Source organism: Falco naumanni, chromosome 1 (assembly GCF_017639655.2).
Source record: "Falco naumanni isolate bFalNau1 chromosome 1, bFalNau1.pat, whole genome shotgun sequence".
Lineage (NCBI taxonomy): Eukaryota > Metazoa > Chordata > Aves > Falconiformes > Falconidae > Falco > Falco naumanni.
Genome location: NC_054054.1, coordinates 40,924,694 through 40,950,094, shown reverse-complemented (window position 1 = coordinate 40,950,094; position 25,401 = coordinate 40,924,694). Strand labels below are relative to the sequence as shown.

The window sequence follows — 25,401 nt, the reverse complement described above, 5'->3', positions numbered from 1 at the left end:
CAAAGTCCTGCCCCTGGGGAGGAACAACTCGAGGCACCGGCACGTGCTGGGGGCCACCCCACTGGGCAGCAGCTTGGCACAGAAGGACCTGGGGGGCTGGTGGACACCAGGTTGTCCCTGAGCCAGCAACGTGCCCTTGCTGCAAAGGCGGCCAGAGGTGTCCTGGGCTGCGTCAGACAAAGCGTTGCCAGCAGGCCGAGGGAGGTGATCCTTCCTCTCTGCTCGGTGCTGGTGAGGCCACACCTGGAGCGCTGGGACCAGTGCTGGGCTCCCCAGTACAAGAGAGACAGGGAGAGGCTGGAGAGAGTCCAGCGAAGGGACCGGAGCATCTCTGCTGTGAGGAAAGGCTGAGGGAGCTGGGGCTGCTCAGCCTGGAGAAGAGAAGGCTCGGGGTGGATCTCGGTGTCTATGAACACCTGCAGGGAGGGTGCCAGGAGGACAGAGCCAGGCTCTTGCCGGTGGTGCCCAGTGACGGGACCAGGGGCCGTGGGCACAAACTGAGACCCAGGAGGGTCCCTCTGAACATCAGGAAACACGTTTTGAGTGTGCGAGGGTGACTGAGCACTGGCACAGGTTCCCCAGGGAGGTTGTGGAGTCTCCATCCTTGGAGATATTAGAAAGCCATGTGGACACAGTCCTGGGCAGCCAGCTCTGAGCGGCCCTGTTGGGCTAGGGGGGTTGGACCAGATGATCTCCAGATGTCCCTTCCAATCTCAACCACTCTGGGATTCTGTGAGTGTTCAGGAGCTGTCAAGACCGAGTATTTGTGCCCACAGTAATGGAGTCACAGACTGGCTGAGGCTGGAAGGAACATCTGGAGGTCATCTGGTTCAACTGCTTCTCAAGCAGGGGCAGCATAAAGGGACAGGGCAGAGTCAAGGGCAGGTGGGTTTACATGCCCAAATGCAACGCTGCCCCTGGGGCTTTCTTGCTTTCGTTCTGCCCTGTCCCTGCCATGACTTCCTCAGCAGATGTATGCTGCCAAGGCTTTCTGCCTTGAGGGAGGAGTCCCTGTTTTGAGCAGATCCTGCTCATGGAGTCCTCAGCATCCCCTTCTCCCCCAAACCAGGGCATGGCAGAAGGCAGAACTGAGTCTGCTTGTCCCAGTCAGGTGCTGTAACCACAGGGCTCTCCTTCTTGTATCTCTGTCCTCTCACTTAGGGCTTGGTGACATCCTAGCTAGAGGCCATGCATGGTTATCAAGGAACCATGCTTTGAAGGTGTTCCCCAAAACTCAGATCATTTCACTTCTGTTTCAGATGAGTTCAACCGAGTAATCATTCCAGTGAAGAGAGGTGAAGAGAACACAGACTATGTAAATGCCTCCTTCATTGACGTGAGTCTTCTTTAATATTCTTTCCATCTTTTCCCAATGGAAACTCTACCTCATGCTGCTTCCTATGGAAAAGGATTTGTCCCAGCCCAGGATTTCATAAGGCTCTTTCCACCTGCCTTTGCTTTGTGTCACCGGATGGTGCTGGTTTCTTTCTCCAAGAAACCCACTAGTTTCCTTGTGACCCATGGATGGTGGGAGAGGAGAGCTGGAGCCTGAGCAGAGCCTCCAAATCCTGGCCTCGCTTCTCTGTCTCTGGGCTCCGATGATGGCTTTGGAGAAGCAGATGCACGTAGCTGTGGAAATGATTGCTGTACAGCACCATTCATTTGGTTAGAAAACTTGCGCTAGATTAGGTAATGGAGCAATACACAGATCCCAAAACCCTTGAGAAAAAACGGGTCAATCCCATTATACCTGTCTGGGTGACAGGAGGAGGCAAGGCAGAGAGGTTAAGTGCTTTCCTCACTCTAAGGAGGAGGTAAGTGATTGCACATCCTTTTCTCGTGAGTAATCCTGTTGACTTCAGCGGGGCATCTCGTATGAGTATTTATCTTTGTGAGTGATGCCAGTGCTGGCTGACTGACAGAGCCTTGCTCTTTTCTAGCCCAATTTCTATTTTCATCTCCTAATGGCAGGAGGTTTTTTCCCCCAAAGGGAAATTACAGACATGAGTTGAACTAGTAAAACCAACTTATTCCCAGATATAACATCCAAAATTAATTGCTCTCTGAAATCTCCATTGCTGCGTCCCCACGGGTTGCTCTGGCTGCCTGAGCATCCGACACAACACAGCCGGGAGCAGCTGCCTTGTTCTGCATCGAGATCAGAAAGCTTAAATGTCACGTAAGCAATTTTTGTTGCAGATTCAATTTCCTGCTCTGCTTAACTTTGCTTAAACAACAAGCTCCAAATGACGAAGCAACTTTAGCCACAATCTGCAGCAAGGGCACAGGGGAACGTTGGAGGTTTTTGGAAACAGAAGCGCTTGTGGAAGAGTCACCCAGTTTTACTGCTGGTTTTCATAGATCATAGCCCATATAATGGGTTGGGTTGGAAGGGACCTTAAAGATCATCTAGTTCTCTCTGGTTTTGCTTAGTTCCAAAAATCCCTGGTAGAAGTCATACCTGAAGTACTCGGAGCTTCGGCAGGGCTCTGCTCCCAGCACTTGGACTTTGCAACATTGCTCAGGAATGCTGGAAACCCAGTTCTTCCTTCACCAGATGGATGAGGTCGTGCATGTGTAGGGGATATGATCCTCCTGCCGCTGCATTTCTTTAAAAACACAGATCTTACCACAGTAGAGCACTGGTTGATGCAGCTGCCGAGCAGCGGTGTGGTAATGCCCATGCGTGAGGACACAGCCCACCGTGACAGCAGGTTTCTCTGCCTAGGCTGTGGTCATTCGCACAGACAGCCATGATGCTCCCAAAATTTAACGGGGCTTGGTAACCCAACTGTGTCCAAGAGCGTTCCCCCCACTGCTCGCAGCATCCAGGCGCTGCTGATTCACCGCTGACGCTGTTTTCAAATTGCAGGGTTATCGCCAGAAGGACTCCTATATCGCCAGCCAAGGACCACTGCAGCACACGATAGAGGACTTCTGGAGGATGATCTGGGAGTGGAAATCCTGCTCCATAGTGATGCTAACGGAGCTGGAGGAGAGAGGCCAGGTACATGCCCAGGGATAGCTGCATTTAAGGACCCGCAAAATAAATCAGTGCAACCCCTTAAAATGTCCCGACAGCTGCAGCACTGCCAGTGCCTCACGCATTGGGTGCTATTTCACCCCTTCTCTGGCAGGAAATTTATTTCAGCCTCTGCTTCTAATGCAAAGAGGCCAGTTGTTTGTAGACCCGGGGTGGGAAAGTGTTCAATAAATCAAGTCTGGACCCTCTGTTCTCAAAGCACCTTTGGGTGCAGCAGGCAGCTTCTCTCTGAAGCAAGCCTGTGGGATCCCACCTGGTTTTGGGCAGCTGCCAGCCCCAGGAAGAGACTTCTTCAATTCAAGCCCATGGGAAAAATACGGGGTCTTCACCCTGTCTCCTCCTGTAATACTTTCTCAGGAGAAGTGTGCCCAGTACTGGCCATCTGATGGCTCCGTGTCCTATGGAGACATCACTGTGGAGCTGAAAAAAGAGGAGGAGTGTGAGAGCTATACGGTGCGGGACCTGCTGGTAACGAACACCAGGGTAAGAGTCTGGCCTCGCTACTCGCTACGGGGAGCTTGGAGCACTCTTGGGTTTGGCTGTCATTAACCCTCGCTGATGTTTATGGTGCTTTGTGATTCCTCTTGCAAGTGCTGAACTTTCCCTCTGGCATTTTCAGCTCCATCACCCCATCATCCCAAAGAAGCGTCCATCCCCTGCAATCCCACCTTGTTCCCTACGCTTACCTCCCACCTCTGAGAGTTCCTGTGCTGCTGATTGCTTGGCATCGAGCCCTGCTGTCCTGCTGCCACCCAGCAGCCCTCATCCTCCTTCTGCCTTGCGCCCGTGCCCTCCACCCAGCCTCCCCCCTGCTCCCCGTTCCCCACACCCTGCCCTGCTCTGTGCCACGGGAACGCCTCCCCTCCACAAGCAGACAGCTTTCCTAAGCAGACAGTTTTCCTAAAGCCCTGAGCTGGTGGGTTTCATGGTATGGGTCTCCCACCAACTTACTGACCTTGAGCTGTGCTCTTCCACCAGGAAAACAAGAGCCGACAGATTCGGCAGTTTCATTTCCATGGCTGGCCAGAAGTTGGGATCCCCGGGGATGGGAAGGGAATGATCAACATCATTGCAGCTGTGCAGAAGCAGCAGCAGCAGTCTGGCAACCACCCGATCACTGTGCACTGCAGGTAAAGCCCAGGTGGAGCAGGGGTGGCCACCCCTCCAAGGGGATCTGCTCTACAAGGAGCCTGGGAGATGGTCAGAGGTCCCTGAGAAGACTTGGGTGAGCAGGAGCAGCCCAGGCAGATGTGGTACAGGGTTTTCCTGCTTGGCTAAGCAAAGAGGCTTCACTCTTGTAGAGCATGTCCTAGCTAAAGTGGGAGGAGAGCCTGGGGCAGGACAATTGGCTCCTCCAGTTGTGCGGTCGTTCCCCTATGGATTGCCCCCTGAGCAAAGCCAACATGGCCAGGACAGACAGTTTCCATTACCTTCTGGTTTCTCTTTGCCAGTGCTGGAGCAGGAAGAACAGGCACCTTCTGTGCACTGAGCACTGTCCTGGAAAGGGTGAAGGCAGAAGGGATTCTCGACGTCTTTCAGACAGTGAAGAGTTTAAGACTACAGAGGCCACATATGGTGCAGACACTGGTAAGTGCAGCGGAGCACATCCCACACTCCTCCTGCCACCCCAGACCCCAGCAAGAATGGGATGGGGACTCAACGTGGAACAAAACCTTCCTCAGTTGAAGGTTTTCTCTCTCCATGAGAGTAGGGAAGGGAGGTGGGTCAGGAGGTGTCGCCCCTTCCTCTTGTTAGGACATCTGGAAGAGTAGAGCTTGGCCAGCTGAAGGCATCAAGCCCCTTTTGAGCACTGACACAAGCTGTAGGAGTCTCCTCAGAGGTGTCCTCAGCCACAGCCCACATACTTATGGGCTCCAGGAGCCTGGAAACCTGTCCTGGAGCGGCTGTGGCACGGGCTTGGGCATGCAGCATGGCAGGGAGGAGAAAGGCAGGCAGGACTAGGTGGGGTCTTACAAGAAGGAATTTAAATAAAGTCTTTAGGCATCAAAATAGGACCTCGAGAGGAAGGGAAAAGCAGAGTTTCTTTTGCTGATGGCACCCCAGCAAGATGGGCAGCCCAGTTCTGGAGGGCACGGAGGAGGTGGGACCAGATGGGCGAGAATCCAGCTCCTGCCCTCAGTCTGGGCTGAGGAACCCTGCCATGCATGGTCCCAGCTTGCTGCAGACCATGAGGCATCAAATTATGTCTCAGGTGTGAATTTTTCTTGGTTTAACGCTGTGCTCTCCCTGAACCCCACAGGAACAGTACGAATTCTGCTACAAGGTGGTGCAGGAATATATCGACGCCTTCTCAGACTACGCCAACTTCAAGTGAAGAAAAAGAAAAATCCACACCCTGAAACAAATGACAGAAGAGTTGCCTTCTTTAATATTTTGTAATATTCTGTTTGTTAATATACCCCCCAAAAAAATATGTGTATATATCTTAACTGTTTTAGAGGTTGGTACCATAAGCTTCATATTAGCTGGAGATTTTATATGTAGCAAAGTGTTAGTGCAGATACTGTTGGCTCCTTTTTTTCCAATGTTTTATTGGGGAATTAAATAGCGTGATGTTTGGATTAATATTGTCATACCATCTCTCTTCTGGAGAGTCGATACAGGCTGTTATTTTTTGTTTGTAAATTTTTTTTTCTTGAGGGAGAAAAGCCTTTTTTCTAAAAAAAAAAAAAAAAAAAAAAAAAAGAAGAAAAAGATATCCTGGCTCTCATCTGAAAAAAAAAGAAAGAAAAAACCCCAACAAACCATGACCCCACAAGCACAAGCTTTTCCGAACCTGCAGGTTTCACATTTTTCTGCTGGTCAGCTCTTTTTAAAAAAAAAGAAGAAAAAAAAAAAAGTGTTTATTCTGTGTGTGTGTATATATACAAATACCCTAATTTTTGTATCAAAAGCAAAAAAAAAGTTTCCTCCTTCAGGGTCACGCCACCTCGTGCTGCTGGATTGGAAACTGTGTTGACCACAGCAGCAACCGTTGGGATTTCAACCCAAAAAAACAAACCTCAGAAAAACAACAGGATTTTTGCTCCCTGAAGGAAACGTCCATGTGTTTGGTGCCGGACTGTAGACCTGCCGCGGGGATTGGGGTGGGAGCCGGGCCCTGGTGGCCCTGAGCCGAGGATGCTCCCAGTGGCCCTGCCATTCCCACTGGTCCCTTCCAGGAGGGAGCAGTAGCTGCCGGCTCCCAGCAGCGAGGGATGATGCTGCCTGGGGTCTGGGGGCTCTGGCTGAAGAAGAAAGTAGCTCCATGTGGTCCAAGCTCTGTGTTCTCACCCGTTGTGTCTCTTAAGTGCCACCCAGACCCTTCCCTTTTCTTGGTCTGTAACAGCAGTTGAAGAAAAATTTTGGAGCTATTTCCAATTGACAGTGTGCTGTAGGTCCTTCCTTGGACCGGGGTACCTCCATCCCTAGATGCTGGAGGAGATTTCAGATTATTTCTTCTGGCATCTCAAGAGATCATAGTATCACAGAACGGTTTGGGTTGGAAGGGACCTTCAAGTCCACCCAGTCCCAGCCCCCTGCCATGGGCAGGGACACCTCCCACCAGCCCAGGTTGCTCCAAGCCCCGTCCAGCCTGGCCTGGGATACTGCCAGGGATGGGGCATCCACAGCCGCTCTGGGCAGCCTCTGCCAGCGCCTCACCGCCCTCATCATAACGAATTTCTTCCTTGTGTCCAATCTCCACCTACCCTCTTACAGTTTAAAACCTCAAGAAGGTCTCCAGATGGTCACTGCTAAAGCACTCACTGGTTTTTAAAGCCAAGTGAGACCCTTCTCCAGCCCAGAGCTTGCTCTTGCCACCCTCCGGACAGGTCTAGAGGTTTTTCCTCTCTTCCCCTGCACCCACACACCCCACACCCCCAGTGGAGGCTCCGTCATGGAGATGAATGTGGGTTATCCAAGAAGAAGGGAATATATAACAGCTGAGTTTCATCATTCCTCTCCCAGAAGAAAAATATAATGCTGGTGATGGGCCAGAGCACAAAGAAGGGTCCAAAGGGTCAAAACAAGGGTAAAGAAAGGTCCTGAGGACACAGGGGTGCAGCACTTTCTATAGTAAAAAAAAAAAAAAAAAAAAAAGGTTAATATGGTTGATTTTAATTTATTTTTTTTTATAAAGAGGTGTTTGATGAAACACCTTCCTCCTGCAGCAGAGGGGAACGTGCCCTGGTTGACTGGGGGAGCTCCATCCCCTGATGCAGGCGCTGGGAGAACTGGGTTTGGAGAGGTTTCACCCCAGGGTTCAGCTGGGCACCCCAGGTGGGGATCAGGGGCGCAGGGAGGCAGCAGGGCTCGGGGACAGTGACGTCGTTGCCCAGCCAAGGGAAAACTCAGGGGACGTGAGGCTGAAATCTGGGAAAACATGGGACAAGCCACCCTATGAGTCAGGGTATCCGAGTTTTCCAGCATAGCTTTTCCATCTAGGCAGGATTTCCTGGGGGGTGGGGGCATGCAGGCAAGGGGACCCCCCAGCAACCCAAAACACTCCCCTAAAATGACCTTGCTGCTGCCATCATCCCTGCTTCATCACCCCCTCCTGAACCCCTGCATCAGCACTTTAATAAACTTTAACTCTTGAATTGTGGGGGGCTTTCAGCCAAAGCTGTCAGTCACTCTCACAAATACATGTGGTGACCCCGAAAGAAATGGAGACCCTCCTGGGATGGGGGAGACGCACACCCACCCACCGCAGATGCTCCCCCCAGGGACACAGACCACCCCACGCACCCCCATCCCTCCATCCGCCGGGTGCTGGCTGCTCCACTAGTGAGGTTTTCCCCCTTTTTCCTTCCTCCCTGGGATTGCTGCAGGGATGGAGGAATTTCAGGGCGGCAGGGGTGCCCTGGTACAGCATCTGCTGCGGCCCCATCCTGCCACCGCATCCCACTGCCAATAGCAGAGGCAGAAGCAGCTGCTGGGATAATCCAGGGCCGGATCCTGCCTAAATCCCATCCCCTTCGTGGGCTCTGTCGCATCCCCACGCCAGGGACTTAGGACCGCACAGTCATTCCCAGCCCGCAGCCCCGATCTGGGGGCCACGAACCTGAAATGGGGGGAGAAACGCTGAAACTGGGGCTGGGTGAGGAAACTGAGAAACGGAGAATTTGCCCCCTCCTGCTTCCCCAGGAGCATCCCTGGGGGCTGCAGAGCAGCTCCTGGGCACATTGTCCGTGGAGCTGGGATCGTCTGGGCTGGATCCGGCCTTTTCCCAGCCACCAGGAGCTGCGTCAGGAAATGAGCCCATTCCTGGGTGTCCCCAGCCCCCCACCCTCCCCAGATCTGGGTGACAAGCCAGAGCAGGCTCAGCTGGACAGACACACACCCCCTAAAAAAACGGATGTCGGGCCACTGTCCCCTGGTGCCAAGGGGACGGGGGCGGGGGGACAGGATGCGACGGGCGCTGGCCTCGACGGGTGCTGGCACGGGGAGGCCAGCGCCATCAGCGAGGTCACGGTCCCCTGTGGGAGTGGTGGCGGGGCCAACGTCACCGACACCAAGTTCTACAAATAGTGGTGCCCAGCCTGGCCCAGCCACTGCTCCAGCCGGCCACCACTGCCACCGTCACCCACCTGGCCAGGTGAGGCTGCCCCGGCAGCAGGGTGCTGGGTGGGGGGTGCTGGCAGCACGCAGGGACCCCGGGGTGGGCGGCATGTGGGGCTGTTCACCCCGAATCAGACCCTCATGGCACCCCTGGGGGTCTGTCCATGCTGGACCCCAACGCCAGCAGCACCCTGAGGTGCTCAGCTCCTCTGCTTCTCCATCCCTGAACCCACCCCAAAGCGCACCCATGGGTGCTCATCCCCTCCACTTCTCCATGCCCACCCCACCCCAGCCAAGACCATGGGGTGCTCATCTTCACTGATCCCCACCGCTCTCAACAGCACCCATGGGTGCTCATCCCTCAAGCATCCCCACCAGCGAGCCCCCCCGCAGCCCCTCCCTGGGCAGGCGCTGGTGGGACCCTGCGCCCCCCCGCTGGGTGCCGGTGGGACAGGGACCCTGCGCCCCCCCGCTGGGTGCCGGTGGGACAGGGACCCTGCGCCCTCCAGCCGGCCATGGCGCCCCGCGCGTTGCCGCTGCTGCTGCTGCTGCTGCTCCTGCTGCCGGCCGTGCCGCCCTGCCGCGCGCAGCACTGGTCCCACGGCTGGTACCCGGGGGGCAAGCGCGACCCCGGCCCCGCCCCGGCCCCGCAGGTACGGCCCCGCTCGCCCCCCGCCGGATTCCCCCGCCCGGTCCCCCCGGGTGATCGCCCCGCCTGATCCCCCCTGGCTAAGCTGTTCCCCCCTGGGGTCATCCCCCCCAGTCTGAATCCCCCCCAAATCTGATCCCCCCCGATCTGATCTCACCCCCCTGGGGTGATTCCCTCCTCCCCGGGCTGATCCCCCCTCCCCCCCGGTTGACCTCCCGGTGTGATCCCCCCATCTGGTCCCCCCTGGTTGATCTATTCGCCCCCGGCGTCATCCCCCCCATCTGAATCCCCCCCACCCCAAATCTGATCCTCACCCCCGAGATGATTCCCCCCCCCCTACTCCCCGGGTTGATCCGTCCTCCCCCGGTTGATCCCCCCCCGGGGTGATTCCCCTGTCTGATCTCCCCTGTCTGATCTGATCCCCCGCAGGGTCACCCCCCAAGTCTGAATCCCCTCCCCCCCCCAATCTGGTTCCCCCCTCCGGGGCGTTCCTCCCCTCCCCGCGGTTGATCCCCCCCCGTGGTGACCGCCCCATCTGATCCCCCCCCGGAGTGACACCCCCCCGGGGTGATGCCCCTCCCAACTGACCGCCCCGGGGGCTCCCCCCCTACCCCGCTGACACCCCCTCCACACATTTCCCGCCCCGGATTTATCCCCCCCCCGTGTTACCCCCCCAACAAATTACACTCCCTGGATTATCCCCCCCAGCCCCCCGTTTATCCCTCCTCGATTTAGCCCCCCGCCCCCGATTATACCCCCCTCGATTTACCCCCCAGATTACCCCTATAGATTACGCCCCCCAACGTTACCCTCCCCCGGTGTTCCCCCCGCCCCGCCCCCACGGCGCCGCTCTCCCGCAGGTCCCGCCCCCCCCCCGGCGCTGCCGCCCCCCTCCGTGTTCCCCCCCCGGCGCCAGGAGCCGCTGCTGCTGAGCGGGGCGCAGGCGGCCCCGCCCCGCCCACGCGGGACCCGCCCACGCGGGAGCGGGCAATAAAGGGGCGCGAGGAGAGCTGGAGCGCAACGCTGCGCCGGGAGCGGGACGGGGGGGTCGGGGGGCTGGGTGTGCGGGGACCTGTGTCCTGCGTGGGGGGTGGGGTGCGGGGGGCTTCGTCCCGCGTGGGTGGGTGCGGGGTGTCTGTCCCGCGGGAGGGGGGGGGGCGGGCTGTGTCTCGTGTGTTTGGTGTCCGGTGAGAGGGTGTTTGTCGTGGGCTCCGTGGCCTGTGGGGGGGTCCGTGGGGGTGCCGTGCGCCGGGGGAGGGGTTGTGTCCGTGGGAACTGCCGTGGTGGTACCGTGCCTGTGGAGTTCCGTGTCCCGGGGTGGGGGGGGGGAGGGTGTCCGTGGGTGCCGTGTCCCGTTGGGATTCTGTGTCCCGGGGGTATCCATGTCCGTGGGTGGGGGTCCGTGCCCCGTGGGTGCCCTGTGCCGTGGGCTCCGTGGGTGCCGTGTCCGCCCCCCGCACTACATTTCCCGTCAGGCCCTGCTCCGCGCGCCCTTTCCCACAGTGCCCCGCGGGCGGGGCGGGGCGCTCGCTGACGTCACGTCCGGCCCGGAGCCCGCCCGCCGCCATGCTGCGGGCGCTGAGGCGCTGTAGCCCGGCGCTGGGCTTGGGGGCCCCGCTGGGCCCCGTTCCCGGGGCTGCCTGGGGGCCGCGGCTGGTCCCGGCACGGGGCCGCAAGACGCGGCACGATCCCCCCGCCAAGTCCAAGGCGTCGCGGCTGAAGGTGCCGCCGCCTGTCGACCCCGAGGAGCTGCTGGTGGTCAAGGAGCGGTACCGGCAGCACCGGCTGGTCCTCGGCGCCCTCCGGTACCCACCGGCGGCTGGGGCCGCTGTGAGGCAGGGAGGGTCAGGGTGCTGGGCAGGAGGCTGGGTGTGGGGCTGTGGGGTAGGGGACTGGCTGTGGGGTTGCTGTGGGGCAGCGGAGGGTTGGGGGCCTGGCTGTGCCTCTGAGAACGGGGTTGCTATGGCCCAAGGGGCTGGGTACAGGGTTGCGGGGCTGCTGTGGGACAGGGGCTGGGTACAGGGTTGTGGGGCTGCTGCGGGACAGGGGCTGGGTACAGGGTTGCGGGGCTGCTGTGGGACAGGGGCTGGGTACAGGGTTGCGGGGCTGCTGTGGGACAGGGGCTGGGTACAGGGTTGCGGGGCTGCTGTGGGACGGGGGCGGGGTACAGGGTTGCGGGGCTGCTGTGGGACAGGGGCTGGGTACAGGGTTGCGGGGCTGCTGTGGGACAGGGGCTGGGTACAGGGTTGCGGGGCTGCTGTGGGACAGGGGCTGGGTACAGGGTTGCGGGGCTGCTTTGGGACAGGGGCTGGGTACAGGGTTGCGGGGCTGCTGTGGGACAGGGGCTGGGTACAGGGTTGCGGGGCTGCTGTGGGACAGGGGCTGGGTACAGGGTTGCGGGGCTGCTGTGGGACAGGGGCTGGGTACAGGGTTGCGGGGCTGCTGTGGGACAGGGGCTGGGTACAGGGTTGCGGGGCTGCTGTGGGACAGGGGCTGGGTACAGGGTTGCGGGGCTGCTGCGGGACAGGGGCTGGGTACAGGGTTGCGGGGCTGCTGTGGGACAGGGGCTGGGTACAGGGTTGCGGGGCTGCTGTGGTACAGGGGCTGGGTACAGGGTTGCGGGGCTGCTGTGGGACAGGGGCTGGGTACAGGGTTGCGGGGCTGCTGTGGGACAGGGGCTGGGTACAGGGTTGCGGGGCTGCTGTGGGACAGGGGCTGGGTACAGGGTTGCGGGGCTGCTGCGGGACAGGGGCTGGGTACAGGGTTGCGGGGCTGCTGTGGGACAGGGGCTGGGTACAGGGTTGCGGGGCTGCTGCGGGACAGGGGCTGGGTACAGGGTTGCGGGGCTGCTGCGGGACAGGGGCTGGGTACAGGGTTGCGGGGCTGCTGCGGGACAGGGGCTGGGTACAGGGTTGCGGGGCTGCTGTGGGACAGGGGCTGGGTACAGGGTTGCGGGGCTGCTGTGGGACAGGGGCTGGGTACAGGGTTGCGGGGCTGCTGTGGGACAGGGGCTGGGTACAGGGTTGCGGGGCTGCTGTGGGACAGGGGCTGGGTACAGGGTTGCGGGGCTGCTGCGGGGCAGGGGCTGGGTACAGGGTTGTGGGGCTGCTGTGGGACAGGGGCTGGGTACAGGGTTGCGGGGCTGCTGCGGAGCAGGGGCTGGGTACAGGGTTGCGGGGCTGCTGTGGGACAGGGGCTGGGTACAGGGTTGCGGGGCTGCTGCGGGGCAGGGGCTGGGTACAGGGTTGTGGGGCTGCTGTGGGACAGGGGCTGGGTACAGGGTTGCGGGGCTGCTGCGGAGCAGGGGCTGGGTACAGGGTTGCGGGGCTGCTGTGGGACAGGGGCTGGGTACAGGGTTGCGGGGCTGCTGTGGGACAGGGGCTGGGTACAGGGTTGTGGGGCTGCTGCGGAGCAGGGGCTGGGTACAGGGTTGTGGGGCTGCTGCGGGACAGGGGCTGGGTACAGGGTTGCGGGGCTGCTGCGGGACAGGGGCTGGGTACAGGGTTGCGGGGCTGCTGCGGGACAGGGGCTGGGTACAGGGTTGCGGGGCTGCTGCGGGGCAGGGGCTGGGTACAGGGTTGCGGGGCTGCTGTGGGACAGGGGCTGGGTACAGGGTTGTGGGGGTGCTGCGGAGCAGGGGCTGGGTACAGGGTTGTGGGGTGCTGCGGAGCAGGGGCTGGGTACAGGGTTGCGGGGCTGCTGTGGGACAGGGGCTGGGTACAGGGTTGCGGGGCTGCTGTGGGACAGGGGCTGGGTACAGGGTTGTGGGGTGCTGCGGAGCAGGGGCTGGGTACAGGGTTGTGGGGCTGCTGCGGGACAGGGGCTGGGTACAGGGTTGTGGGGCTGCTGTGGGACAGGGGCAGGGTACAGGGTTGTGGGGCAGGGGCTGGGTAGAGGGTTGTGGGGCTGCTGCGGGACAGGGGCTGGGTAGAGGGTTGTGGGGCTGCTGCGGGGCAGGGGCTGGGTACAGGGTTGTGGGGCAGGGGCTGGGTACAGGGTTGTGGGGCTGCTGCGGGGCAGGGGCTCTGTACAGGGCTGTGGGGCTGCTGCGGGGCAGAGGTGGGCTCTGTAAAGGGCTGTGGGGTTGCTGTGGGGCAGGGGAGGGTTGGGCTTGGGACCATTGGGGGCTGCTGTGGGGCAGAGGCAGGTTGGGGGTTTCCTGTTGGGCAGCTGTGAGGGAGAGGGCTGGCTGTGGGGCAGGGGAGATTTGGGGGCTCTGGGGCCGCTTTGGAGCGTGGGTGGCTAGACCCCAGGTTACTGTGGGGCAGGGGAAGGGCAGGGTGGTGGGGCTGGCTCTGCTATGGGGCAGGTGCATCAGAGCCCCCTGGCACCTGGCCACAGACAGGAGCTCAGCAGCCTTTCCTGGCAGGGCTGAGTTTAGGGCTGAGGTGCTACAGAAGAAGCGGGAGGCACTGCTGGCCCAGGAGGACTCGGTGGAGCTGAGGGAGGAGCACCAGCGCCTGATGGCTTGGAATCAGGAGGAGAATGCCCGGCAGCGGGCACGCAGGTCAGCCGGGACACCACCTTCTTGCTCAGCTCTGGCTTTTGCTTATGCATAACTAAATTCAACACCTGGGTCGATTAGTCAGGCTAATTTTTACAAAGACACTTGACCTAAAGTTTGACCTTTTTTAAATAAATCTGCCTACGCAGTGGTCGCGTTCCTAGATTTCTCGCTGCTGAGGGGTGTTACCGAGCTCTGGACAGCCTCCCGCTCTCTACAGCGATGGGTGTCATGGGGGCATCAGTTTCTCCATGTTCCCTCCTATGCCACCCCCAGGGAGCCTGTTGATGCTTCCAAGAAAATCAGTGTCTGCTGAATCTTGAAAGCAGGAGGAGGTTAAAGGTACAAAGCACTTGAGCTCCTGCATCCAGCTCCTGCTGGTGGCATTGCATGTGCTGACTTCAAGCTGCCAAATGGAACCAGACCCTGCTGGGGCTCAGGTCCGCAGCGCCGTGGCAGTGCCAGCCTGTTGGAAAGCTTTTGCATTAAGTTTTGCATCAATTTTTCTCTCACAGGAGGAGGGGGTTTCTCTTTGTCTCCGTGGCTGCTTTTCCCCAGTGTAGCTGCTCTGCTCCTTCCTGTTGGTTCTGGCTGCGCTCGAGCTTGGCAGCTTTGCATCCCAAGGGATTAGCACATCTCACTGAAGCACCACCATGCAGAGCGTGAGCATTCACCAAAGCTGTGTTGTTTTGTTTTCCTTTCCATGTGGCAGAGAGGAAAGAATTAGGGAAGAAGAGGAAGAACAGAAGAGGAAGAAGTTGCGGGTTGCAGAGAACAAGGCCAGGGCGATGGAGGCTTTCCTGAAGGAGAAGGAGCAGGAGATTCTGCAACTGCAGGTAAGAGCAGCTGGTGCCTCCTGGGGAGTGTGCTGCCAGCAGCCCCTCTGAGGGGCTCAATGGCAGCCCGTGGGAGCGATGTGGAAATATTGGTAGCTGGGAACACAAGCGTTAGCACCTTCCAGAAGTGTTGACAGCGTGTGGATGGGATAGAGGTTGAGTGAGAGCTCTGAAAACAGGGTGGAATAATCCTGAGGGAGAGAACAAAGGTTTCCTTGTTCAGAACTCGGCTCCTGCTGGGATCCTGGCGATGCTGGTGGCATTTTAGGCTCTCTTGGAGGTCTGTGAGCTCTGCAGGCACCTGCAGATCATGCGCTGCCCATAGCGACTCTTCCACTACCACGTGTTAAGAGCGGGTACTTGTCCTTCGTTCAGGAGGAAGCCAAAACGTTCATCACCCCTGAGAACCTGGAGGCACGGATTGAGGAGTGCCTGGACAACCCTCGCAACTACAACTTCGCCATCGACAAGGACGGGCGGATCGTCAAACGGACAGTGTTGTCTTAGTGGCATGGGATGGAGGGGTGCTGGCCTGGCTTCTGTCCAGAGGCACCAGCCAGTTTCTTCTTTTTAATGAATAAATTGACCATGGAACTGGTGGAGGAAGCCTGCTGGTCTGGCTGTGGTCCTGCTGAAGGGTTAAAGCCTGCGGATCTGACTGTGGTTCTGCTGAAGGGTTAAAGCATGTGAGAAGGAGGGTGAGGGAGAAGCAAGCAGGAGAGGCAGAGGCGCTGGCAGTCTCTCAGCCCTGCGAGGCAGCAGCGGAACTGCCTGAGAAGCTGTGGGTGTTGGTGTGCCCGTTGCTCTGACTCTTTGCAGTTCCACCTCCCACATGTTTGGATCCCTCCTGCCTTCACCTGAAGCGTGTCAGGCGGGAAGCGGGGAACAGTCCTGAGGCAGATCCTGGCTCAGAGCTCCTTGCTGTAGCCCTGGCACTGCTTGCATGTTGACCCCTCTAGATGCTTTTGAAAGAGAACGAGGTCTGAATGGCTTTGTAGGAAACCCTGACCCTCCGCCGTTTCTTGTTGGGGGAGCAAATTTGTTGTTTCTCTGTTTTCTGCCGTGGTGGTGGGACCTGTTGTTCCTGTTCACACTTTAAACCCCCCTTTGCACATCTGTTGGTGTGACTAAATGAGAAAATGTGCATAGAACATCTAAATGACACTGGCTTTGTGGGTCTCCTTTTCTCTTCTCCCCCTCAGCCTTATTTTACTCATCACCTGGGGCTTAAGTTGTAGTTAATAACTAATTTGGGTCCTCTTTGGTGGCGCTGGCTTATGGTGGTCTTGCAGACCAAGCTGCACTCTCAACTGTGCCCTAAAACCACTGGCTTTGTGCTGCCTGACACCAGCCTGGAGTTTGCTGTGGTTCAGCAGAGGCCAGGCAGACTAGCAGCAGGTCCCTGTGCCCTCCCTCACTTGGGTAAAACACCAGCTGTGAGCATTGACCTTAAATTCTTTTAAGCTGCGCTTTCCTAAAAAGACTTTTTCTCTCCAGCCAGCCCCCCCATGTCTGCACCTAAACCATGCAAGTGCACAAAAAACATAGACTTTTTTTCTTGTTTTTCTGTACAAGTTTTATTTCTGATGAAGATCATCACTTAAATCTGAGTCACAGACCTTGGCTTGTCTGTTCTCGGCCTGATGCGGGGCTGGTACAGCTTGATAGATAAGGGATCCTGCAGGTTCTTCTTTCCCCAGTGGTCTACGTGAACAGCATTTCTTGGTCGCAGGATGAGTCAACCGCGCAGCCCTCTGCATGGGGAGAGAAAGGAGAAGGCACCGCATGAAATAAGGTGTCACAAACCAGGCTTCAGAGACACCCCCCCACCCCACCTCCGGCGTTGTTTCTTTAATAACATTAGGCAAGGTCGTGTTCGCTTTGTGCCCTGTAGCTCCTCAGGATATGGAGCAGGATCTCTGGCAGCATCTGACTTGGGGAAGAGGCTGGGATTTATATCAAACTAACTGAAGCAGGAGGGAGCCTGAGCTGCCATGCAGCTTGGGTGTTCTGCAGCTTGCTCAACCCCCTAAATCGGTTGCTGTCCGCTTTCCTCCTTCCCTGAAGCCTCCACAGGTGTCCTGCTGCTTGCTCAGTCCCCTGACTTTGGTTACTGTCTGATTTCCCCCTTCCGTGAAACCTCACAGTCTGTTAGCGCCTTCCCTGGGGGTTAGGATCAAGTCTGCCCTGAGTGGAGTGGCCCTGGCTGTTGGGGAGACGGATGGGGCAAAGACGGTCCCTTGGGCAACCTCCCCTCCCAGGTTTACATGGAAGCCCTGAGGTCCCTCACATGTGTGAGGACCCCGCTGACCAGGGTCCCAGGTGGGACACAGCCCTGGTGCTGCTCTCACCGCTGCTGCAGCAGATGCCGGGGGCCGCGCAGCTCCCTCCGCTGCTGCCGCAGGGTTTGCGTCCCGACTCGCAGGGCGTCGGCAAGAAGTTTTCCTCCTGGCACCGCAGGGTTTCGGACGTGCCGATGTAACAGCCCAGCTCTTCTCCGCAGCAGATGGTGGGCCCGAAGCAGTGGCCTTTGTTCCTGGGACCACAGGGCATGCACTGCATGGGGGAGAACGGGAGGAAAGGGAGTGGAGAGTTATTTCATGAAGCACCTGGGGTCAAGCCTTTTCTCTGGTCTTTCCCTCCCTTCTGCCTGCATCTTCCCCACTGGAGCACTGAGAGGGCTCAGGGAAAGCTGGGAGAAGGAAAGAGTTAGAAGGTCTCCCAGCCCGCCAGGACGTACCTTCCTGATGTCCATGTCCAGGACTGCGCGTTTGCCCCCGATAGGGCAGTTCTGGATGTAGCAAGCGGAGGAGAGAGCCAGGAGCCCCAGGAGGCAGATGGCGAATGCCTTGCAGGGCATGGCTGCGGGGTCAGGAAGATTTTCGGCTCCTCAGCCCCACGAGTGGTTGGGTATATATAGTGCCAGCTCCTACTTAGGCATGCCGGCACCAGCGTCACCCATTTCCCTTAAAAACCACAAGGCATTGCTTTCCACACCGAAGGGCTCTGCTAATAGCCAGAGGTCGAGGATGTGAGGTCAAGGCCAAAGTGTTGGTTTTTAACTCAATGATGACTCCAACTGCAGCGGGGGGGATGTTTGTGGAGGCTGCGGATGCTGTTCGGGGCTCGGGTCCCTCCACTGCCAACCCCTTGGTGCTGCTGAGCTGTGGCTTGTTGCTCCGTGTCCCATTTGGGACCCCTCCAGCGTGGGCTGGGTGGGGATGGAGGCAGGCATCCCGATCGCCTGGTGAGCTGCGTCCACCCAGGAGTGGGGTGAGAGGGTCATTGTGCTTCCCTTGGTGCCTGCTGGTGGGAGGAAAGCAAACCCGTATCTTCCTCCAGGATCGTTTATGGGATCTCGGGTAGGAAATGCAGTGTTGGTCCTTTCCACCTGTCTGTGCCTGGCCTTTGGGGGAGGATGCTCAACGCTGGGCTTGTCCTGCTCTGAGTGATGGTGACACTGAGCCCGTCCCCACCTGCTTTTATCTAATGGCCTGAAAACACCCAACCTCCTTGGCAAAGGCCTAAAACCCCAATTTCCCCATTGCTTCTGCCCCACAGCTGCACATGGGGCTCGAACACGGTGCCCCAAACCGTGCTGTCGACAGGTAAAGGACCCCCTGGAGAAGGGGCGCTGAGGCTGGGGCCGAGGGCTGACGCAGTCACGCAGGGTCCTGCTCACCCCAGCCCCTCGCCTTCATTTCCACAATTAAGAGCTTCCTGGCTCGAATAAATTCCTCTGCCACAGACAAATCCAACCATCTATTGAGACCATTACCCTGGTCCCTCCCTGCGCCTGCTTAATTGGGAATTATGCAGCCCAGAGCCCGAAAGCCGTGACCTCTTGTCATCCCTGCTGGCTTGCTTCAAAATCTGCCACTTAGTGTGGCCGGTGGCAAGGGCAGCCAGGTCCTCGTCACCCACCTAGGGTCAGCCAGCCGGTGAGTCTGGGTCCCTGGGGACAAGCTGGGCACCGAGATCCATGTTAATGGGGTGGAAGTGGGGCTCAGCACCATCCCAGCAGCTCAGCCCTGGCTGCCGTCCCGCTGTGGGGTGAGGTGGAGAGGCAAATACCATCCCGGAGCCCCAGCAGCTGGTCTGGGGGTGCTTGGACCCCAGTGGGCAGGGCTGGGATGCAACCTGGGGAGACAAGTGTAGGGAAAAAAAACACCCCGATTATCGGCTCCTGGTGCTTTTTGGGACCTCAACACCCCAGTGCTAAGGCTTCTGTTGGCTGGAGCATCACAGAGGCTCAGCCACACATCCCTGTTGCTGCAGGAGGAGTTGGAGGGGTCACATCCTGCACCCTGGGACAAGCTGAGTGCCAGGGCTGGGCTTAACAGCGTGATTTCTTCATCTCAAGGGTGTCCAGTTTGGAATCACCCACCCATGTGTGTGCTGCCCTTTTCCCAATGATTTTGGGGTGATTTTGAGTCGCCCACCTCCCCAGAGCTGGGATCAGATGCTGGTTGCAGGGACCAGGTGCTGGGTTAATCCTGCACCCCCTTGGAGGTGCAGGGAGGTGACGTGGGCAGGATGGATCCCACTGGTGTGGATGAGCTCCACCTCCCCAAAGGTGCCACCTCCCTCAGGGACATTATAAAGGACGAGCTGTCCCTTGTGCTGTGGCCAGATCCCAGCCTGGAGAGAGCCCGGAGCAAGGACCCCGCCAGGGTAAGAGACCTGGGGAGGGGGATGGGAAGAGAGTTGGGGTAACGGTACCCCAGATTTGGGGGTTGATGGTGGAACAACTGGAGGATTGATCCTGCCCATCGGTGTCTGAGGGGGACCAGTTTGGTGAGTGATGGTGGGGAAAGATGAGATCAGCCCTGGGGGGCTGTGTGAAGCTGGGAACCCAAATCTTTCCACTCTTGCAGCGAGGGTTTGGGTGCTTTTCCTTTGCTTTTTATCATTTTTAGTACATGTGGCTTGCAGCAGCCTGTTGTGCTGGCTCCTGAAGGCAACAAGGCCCTGAATCCACCCTGAAGAGAGGTCTTGGCCAAGAGGTAATGTGACAGTGGCACATCCTAGCCATCCCCAGCCTCCCGGGGCTGGGGCTGCAAGCAGGCTCAGCACCCGTGGGTGCTGCTGGGGCTCCTGGGGTAAGACTTGATGGCCAGATCCCGAAGGCCAGCTCTGCCTGCGCTGCTTTCCCTTTGTGCTGTAAGGATGGGGCCAAATCCTGCACCCAGCCCAGCAGGACCACTATGGGTGGGAGCTGAATGCGTGGGGCTGGGTTGGGATTTGATGGGGGGGGGGTGGGGGATGAAGACCCACCAGCCTCCAACATGCCTCCCATCCCCAAGCCCCGGACGGGTCCCCTGGATCCCTGGAGTCCCCCTTGACCCGTCCCCCACATCCCAGATGAAGCCACCACAGTGCATGAGGACTTTTATTGGGTCTTGTATTTACAGGGCTGGGGTGGGAGGATCGGTGTGGGGGCAGGGGATGCCCGGTGCCCTGGCTCAGAGGAGGGGGTGCTTGCCCTGCTGCTGCTGCTGCCGGTTCGCCAAGTGCATGAGCTTGAGGAGCAGATCCCCGGCTGAGCCATCCAGCACCGTCAGGTTCTTCTCCGCCGCCTCCTGAGCCCCGTCGCTGCCTTCGTCCAGGCAGCTGCCATCCATTGCACAGGTTTCTTCAACAGAAAGCAAGATGTCGTGACGGGACAGGTTAGGACCACGAGTGGTTTATTTTCAGGTGGGGAAGGGGTTGGGGCCAGCACAGCTCGTGCTCCAGCTTTGTCCCTCCTGGACAGGGAGTCGGGGCTGGCTGGGCTTGGGCTGGCACGTCGGGGAGGCTGCGTGTGCCTGGCTGGGAAACACCTCATGGCAGTGTCTTGGGAAGGAGCTCTGAGCCCAAACCTTACCACAGAATCAGGATAGTTTGGGTTGGAAGGCACCTTTAAAGGCCATCTAGTCCACCCCCCTGCCAGGGGCAGGGACATCTGCAACCAGGCAAGGTTGCTCACAGCCCCGTCCAGCCTGGCCTTGAATGTTTCCAGGATGGGGCATCTCCCACCTCTCTGGGCAGCCTGTGCCAGTGTCTCACCACCCTCATCATAACAAATTTCTTCCTTTTATCTACTCTGAATCCAACTATCCCCAAATTATTTCAAAACGGAGACAACACTGCTGCCACTCCGTGCCTCAGTTTCCCCATTGTAAGATGAGGGCCAACTGAAGGACTGCCCCAACCATCCCCGTCATGGTTCCAAGACACCCGAAACTCCTCTCTCTGCGCCCCCATCCCCCTCACCCCAACACCCCCCATTACCGGCAGTGCAGCAGATGCCGGGCGCAGCACAGCGGCCGCCGGAGCCGCAGGGCTGGCCGCCAGCCTGGCAGGGTGAAGGCAGGTAGTCTTCCTCGGTGCAGCGCTGGGTCTCTGCCGTGCCCAGGTAGCAGCCAAGCTCTGCACCACAGCAGATGCCAGGGCCAAAGCAGTTGCCTCTGTTCCCGGGGCCGCAGGGCATGCACTGGGAGAAGGAGCTGCTTGAGTCCCCCACACACCCTAAAAAGGGGGGGCTACACCCTTCCTGCACCCTCTTGCATTAGAAAAGCTTTCCTCCACCTTTGCCAGCCCTTGGAGGTGTCACACTGGCATGGTGTGACTAACTCGTCCCTGCCACCAGCAGCGTGGCCTCGTGCTGCGACACTGGCCCCACTCTGGGGGCTCCCCGCTGCCCCCCATGTCCTCCCTGTCCCCGCTCCATGGGCATGTCCTGTCCCCCCGCTCCCCTCCAGCAGGGATGCTCTGCTGTGTCCAAGCTTGATTCATTGCTTGAGGCAACAACAGCATTTTTGGGGTGCTCATTCCTCTGCCAGCGCCCCACCGTGTGCCCTTGGGCATGTCTCCTAGCCCTCCCCAAAGAACGGGTGCACTGCACTGCCCGAGGGAGCGTACACAGCTGGGTGTTCCAGCAGGTGATGGGAAGCCTCTGCACCCCACGGAGCCGCTATGTCCCCCCAGAAAGCCCCCTCCCATCTCCCCCCAAGCCCCCATGCTGTCCCCTACCTGTCGGAGGGCTGTGTCGGCCAGCGCCCGCTTGCCGCCCCGGGGGCAGTTCTGGATGTAGCAGGCAGAGGACAAGGCGAGGAGGCAGAGGAAGGAGAGGGGCAGCGAAGGCTCTGCCATGGTGGAGGGTGCCTGCAGCTGTGCCACGCGTGCCAGGGGAAGCCGGCCGCCCTGCCGCTCGCTTTGCATCTGGCCCCGTGCTGCGCAAGCTGCTATTTATGCTGCTGTCACCCCTTCCCAGGGGAGGAGGAGGAGGAAGGAGAGGGCTGGGTTGTTTTTTTGTTGTGTGTGTGGGTTGTTTTTTTTTTTCCCCAAATCACATCCAAGCAAATCTGTAATTGAGATGATTCAGTGCAGGAGCGCAAGTGGCAGTGCTTAGGGCTGGTGAATCTCACCCCTCTGCCCAGAGCCGGGGCTGCTCCAAGGGGCATGGGCCACCCCAGGGATGGCCAGCTCGTGGGGAGGGATGCAGGTCTGGGGAGGGGGGCTCCTTCAGGAGATGCTGGTTTGGGGAGGGTTGTTGCTTTGGAGGATGCTGTTTTGGGAGGGTTGTTGGTTTGAGAGCGATGTGGATTTTGGGAGGGATGCTGGTTTCAGGGGGATGCTGGTCTGAGAGCGATGCTGATTTGGGCAGGGATGCTCATTCAGAAGATGCTGGTCTGGGAGCGATGCTGATTTGGGCAGGGATGCTCATTCAGAAGACGCTGGTCTGGGAGCGATGCTGATTTGGGCAGGGATGCTCATTCAGAAGATGCAGCTTTGGGGAGGAATGCCAGCTTGGGAGGGGATGCGGGAGAGGAGTGATGGGGTCAGGGCAGGGGAAGAATTCTGGGCTGCACAAGGCTGCACCTAAACTAAAGGGGCTTAGCTGCAGCGCTGGACCACAGAGCTGTGGGGTGTAGAGCAGGACCCTGCCACAACCCAGGCCCAAAGGGACGGACCATTGCCACCCACGACTCACCCGCCCCTTTTTCTCCACAAAACAAGAAGGCAGAGAAACCATCAGCAATGGGAGAGATGAAAAAGACACCTTTGGGGCTGGCATCAGCCCTCCTGTTGGCAACCAGCAGGTCCCAGCCGTGCCGAGACCCAGCGCGTTTGTGTTACCGATGGGCTGTTGGAAACATTGGTATGGGGCAAACGGCAGCAACAAACCCCTCCTGCCCTGCACCATCCAGCCATGAGTATTCATGCTGGTCACAGATCCTCCTTCCAGCAACGCCAAGGGTGACCTCAGCAATGTGAAATTAGTATGCAGATGGGAATCAGGTGCCTAACAAGCATCCCCCACAGCCCAAATTCTGGGCTTGGCTCATGGTGATGAGGAGGGGCTGTTCTGGGATGCTGCGGGGGACAGGGTGTGCAATGGGGTGGTTGCTGCCAGCCATGGTCCAGCCCCTGGGGTGGTTTTCTACCCTTCAGCCCATCCTGAACTCATCTTCATCAAAGGTAGGGAACTGAAGCAGAGACCCATAAGAATCAGACTGGGGAATCCCTTCAGGTAGCTGGAGCATGGCTTTTCCCCACCCTCGTTAGCATCCCTCATTTTCTCACCCTCGTTAGCATCCCTTTTCTGCCAGATCAGCCACCAGGCCTGGCTCAGTCCCAGTTGGCACGAGGTGGGACGGTGATAGCTGGGGCACTGAAGGGGCTGCTGCTCTGCTTGAGCATCCCAAAGGAACCCGTGCAATCCACCCTGGCAAAATCAAAATGCTTTGAAAAGCAAAGTGAGCACCATGTGAGGTTTTGTAGGCACCAGCGAGGGATGTGGGAGCAGGATGAACCCCAGAGCATCACTTCACCACCCAAGGGAAACTGAGGCATGCAGAGGTAAGGGAAAGCATCTATTTTGGGGTGACGCCTGCGGTGTTGGGGGACCCAGCCTGCTTCTGTCTCCTGCCCTGTGATTTTGGAGGTGTGTGTCAACCTCAGGGGTGATGGTCCTGGGTTTTGGGGGACTCCTGGGATTTTTGATGGGTAAAATGAGGGTAATTCCCCACTAAGAGGGATGAAGGTAACCACAGCCCCTGAGCCAGGTCTCCCTGGGACCAAGGGAGCGTTGAGTTCCCAAATTTGCCTTGTGCCCATCACCAGAGACGCTGAATCACCCACGTGGAGCAGCTGTGGGCAGCTTTAATGACCAATATTATTAGCACTGGCCACGTTTCCCCGTCCAAATCCATCCCTTCACAGCGGGAGCCGAAACCCACTTGCGTTGCAGGACCGAGGAGGACGCAAAAGCCCTCGGCTGGGAAAACTTTTCTTTAAAAGAAACCCAAATGTCAGCTCTAAATTGGGTGTTACATGCTCATGCTCCATCTCTTCATTACTGTATCGTAAAATTACATTAGCTAGGAATGATCTGCATTCAAATGACTCTGTGTCTGGAATGATAACGCCAGAATATGAGATTAAAATGTAATTATGCTCTTTAAAGTGAAGGAAGGTTAAATAAAATGTTTTTTCCAAGTTGCAAAGGCTCCGCAGCCACAACACAGAATCACTTACAGGAATCAAAGGGAGGATGAGGTGAGAAGGGGGAAGCAGGGGGAGGCAAAAAAAATGTGTAGAAAACATAAAAAAGGAGGTTTTGGGGATGAAGATATTGGGGTCACCTGGGGTGAGTCATAGGAGAAGTGATCTCAGGATGATGGGCTTTCATGAGGCTGGGCAGATCCAGCTGGGAGCATCCTTGCTGGGCAGTGATGCTCACTGGTACCCGGCTACGGCCGCGGGGTGACGCTGGGGCCCCCAACCCACATCCAGCTCCTAACTGATGTTTTGGGGCTCCTCAAAGTCATGCCCTAGATCTCCTGCTATCAGCCACAGGGGTCCCTTTTCTGCATCCCTGGCACCAGATTCGCTCTGCCACGTCCCTGCTCTTCCCCAGGCTCTTCCCCGGCCCCCAGAGGAGCCCCCTTCATTAGTGCTGATCTCCTTAATGACATGCGAGGCGGGCGAGGCAGGTGCCATGGCATTAATCGGCAGCGTTAGCTGCCTGCTATCTATAACCCACCTCGCCTCGGCTTGCGAAGGAAAGCCCCAAAGGCCTGCCAAGGCGTGGGGAGTGGGCAGCACCCTCAAACTCACCCCCCAGCTCTCCTGCTCAGCCAAAATACAGCCCTGGCTCTGCCTAGCCCTCAGCAAAGGGGCTGGGGGCTGCCAGAGAGGCTCAGCCACAAGGCTTTACTGCTTGTGCCCTTCCCAACCTCTTTGCACATCAGGGAATAACTGGGATGATGGGAAATGGGGTGTCCGGCAGTGAACCACAACGATCCTGTGCTGCTTCACCTGTAAAACACCCTCTGGCTACACCCACAGCTTTAAAGCACCTTCGCTACATGGACATGTTGATGATTTTTCCAGTCCTCGTGCCATCACATCCTTGCACATGGTCAGGACAAACCGCAAGTATATCCCCCCACCCCCACCCCCGCCCCCTCTGTTAGCAGCAGGAGCTTCGTTACCCTTGAAGCCTCTATTGAGGTTTTTGAGAGCCCCTCTGGAGGCAGGAGAGAGGAGGGAGGTCGTGGTGCCCTGCCATAGGCCACCGAGTTCAAAATTTAATCAGAATAAATTAGAGGACATTGGGTACCGCATTGAAAATGGGAAGATTTTCCCTGCTTTGTGCATTTCCCTGCCTTTGCTGTGGCTGGAGGGGGATGCAGTGGAGAAGAAATTTCTTGAACACATTGCTGATGCGCTGGGGACTCGAAGCAGGTCAGGCTGGCCACGGAGCGCTCCCCTCTCCTGGCTGGGTGAGCTCATGCCCCCAGATGGGCCTGTCTGCCTG

At 58.3% G+C, this 25,401-nt stretch overlaps 4 protein-coding genes across 8 annotated transcripts in view; 2 read left to right on the top strand and 2 right to left on the bottom strand.

Moving 5' to 3' along the window:
* The window catches only part of PTPRA (protein tyrosine phosphatase receptor type A), a 134,006-nt gene extending 128,377 nt beyond the window's left edge, over positions 1-5,629 (top strand). For all 5 annotated transcript variants that reach the window (XM_040591077.1, XM_040591068.1, XM_040591104.1 and 2 more), the window contains 6 exons: positions 1,260-1,336; positions 2,873-3,007; positions 3,401-3,526; positions 4,022-4,173; positions 4,495-4,630; positions 5,304-5,629. In XM_040591077.1, the coding sequence (XP_040447011.1) occupies positions 1,260-1,336; positions 2,873-3,007; positions 3,401-3,526; positions 4,022-4,173; positions 4,495-4,630; positions 5,304-5,378 (701 nt within the window). In that variant the 3' untranslated portion in view covers positions 5,379-5,629. The remainder of the gene's footprint in view (positions 1-1,259; positions 1,337-2,872; positions 3,008-3,400; positions 3,527-4,021; positions 4,174-4,494; positions 4,631-5,303) is intronic.
* Positions 5,630-8,438: 2,809 nt separating this feature from the next.
* On the top strand, positions 8,439-15,200 carry LOC121086799 (28S ribosomal protein S26, mitochondrial-like). The gene is made up of 6 exons (XM_040591040.1): positions 8,439-8,642; positions 9,115-9,258; positions 10,758-11,059; positions 13,624-13,761; positions 14,471-14,594; positions 14,970-15,200. The coding sequence occupies exons 1-6, from the start codon at positions 8,454-8,456 to the stop codon at positions 15,099-15,101; spliced, it is 1,029 nt and encodes a 342-aa protein (XP_040446974.1). The 5' UTR covers positions 8,439-8,453; the 3' UTR covers positions 15,102-15,200.
* A 127-nt stretch (positions 15,201-15,327) lies between these two features.
* Positions 15,328-17,560, bottom strand: LOC121086806 (neurophysin 1-like). Its single transcript, XM_040591054.1, has 2 exons — positions 17,335-17,560; positions 15,328-17,150 (listed from the first exon to the last, which is right to left on the bottom strand). Exons 1-2 carry the CDS (start codon positions 17,452-17,454, stop codon positions 16,881-16,883), a joined length of 390 nt encoding a protein of 129 aa, XP_040446988.1. The 5' UTR covers positions 17,455-17,560; the 3' UTR covers positions 15,328-16,880.
* Positions 17,561-20,016: 2,456 nt separating this feature from the next.
* On the bottom strand, positions 20,017-21,818 carry LOC121082698 (vasotocin-neurophysin VT). The gene is made up of 3 exons (XM_040582364.1): positions 21,609-21,818; positions 20,868-21,069; positions 20,017-20,229 (listed from the first exon to the last, which is right to left on the bottom strand). Exons 1-3 carry the CDS (start codon positions 21,795-21,797, stop codon positions 20,060-20,062), a joined length of 561 nt encoding a protein of 186 aa, XP_040438298.1. The 5' UTR covers positions 21,798-21,818; the 3' UTR covers positions 20,017-20,059.
* Positions 21,819-25,401: the final 3,583 nt, after the last annotated feature.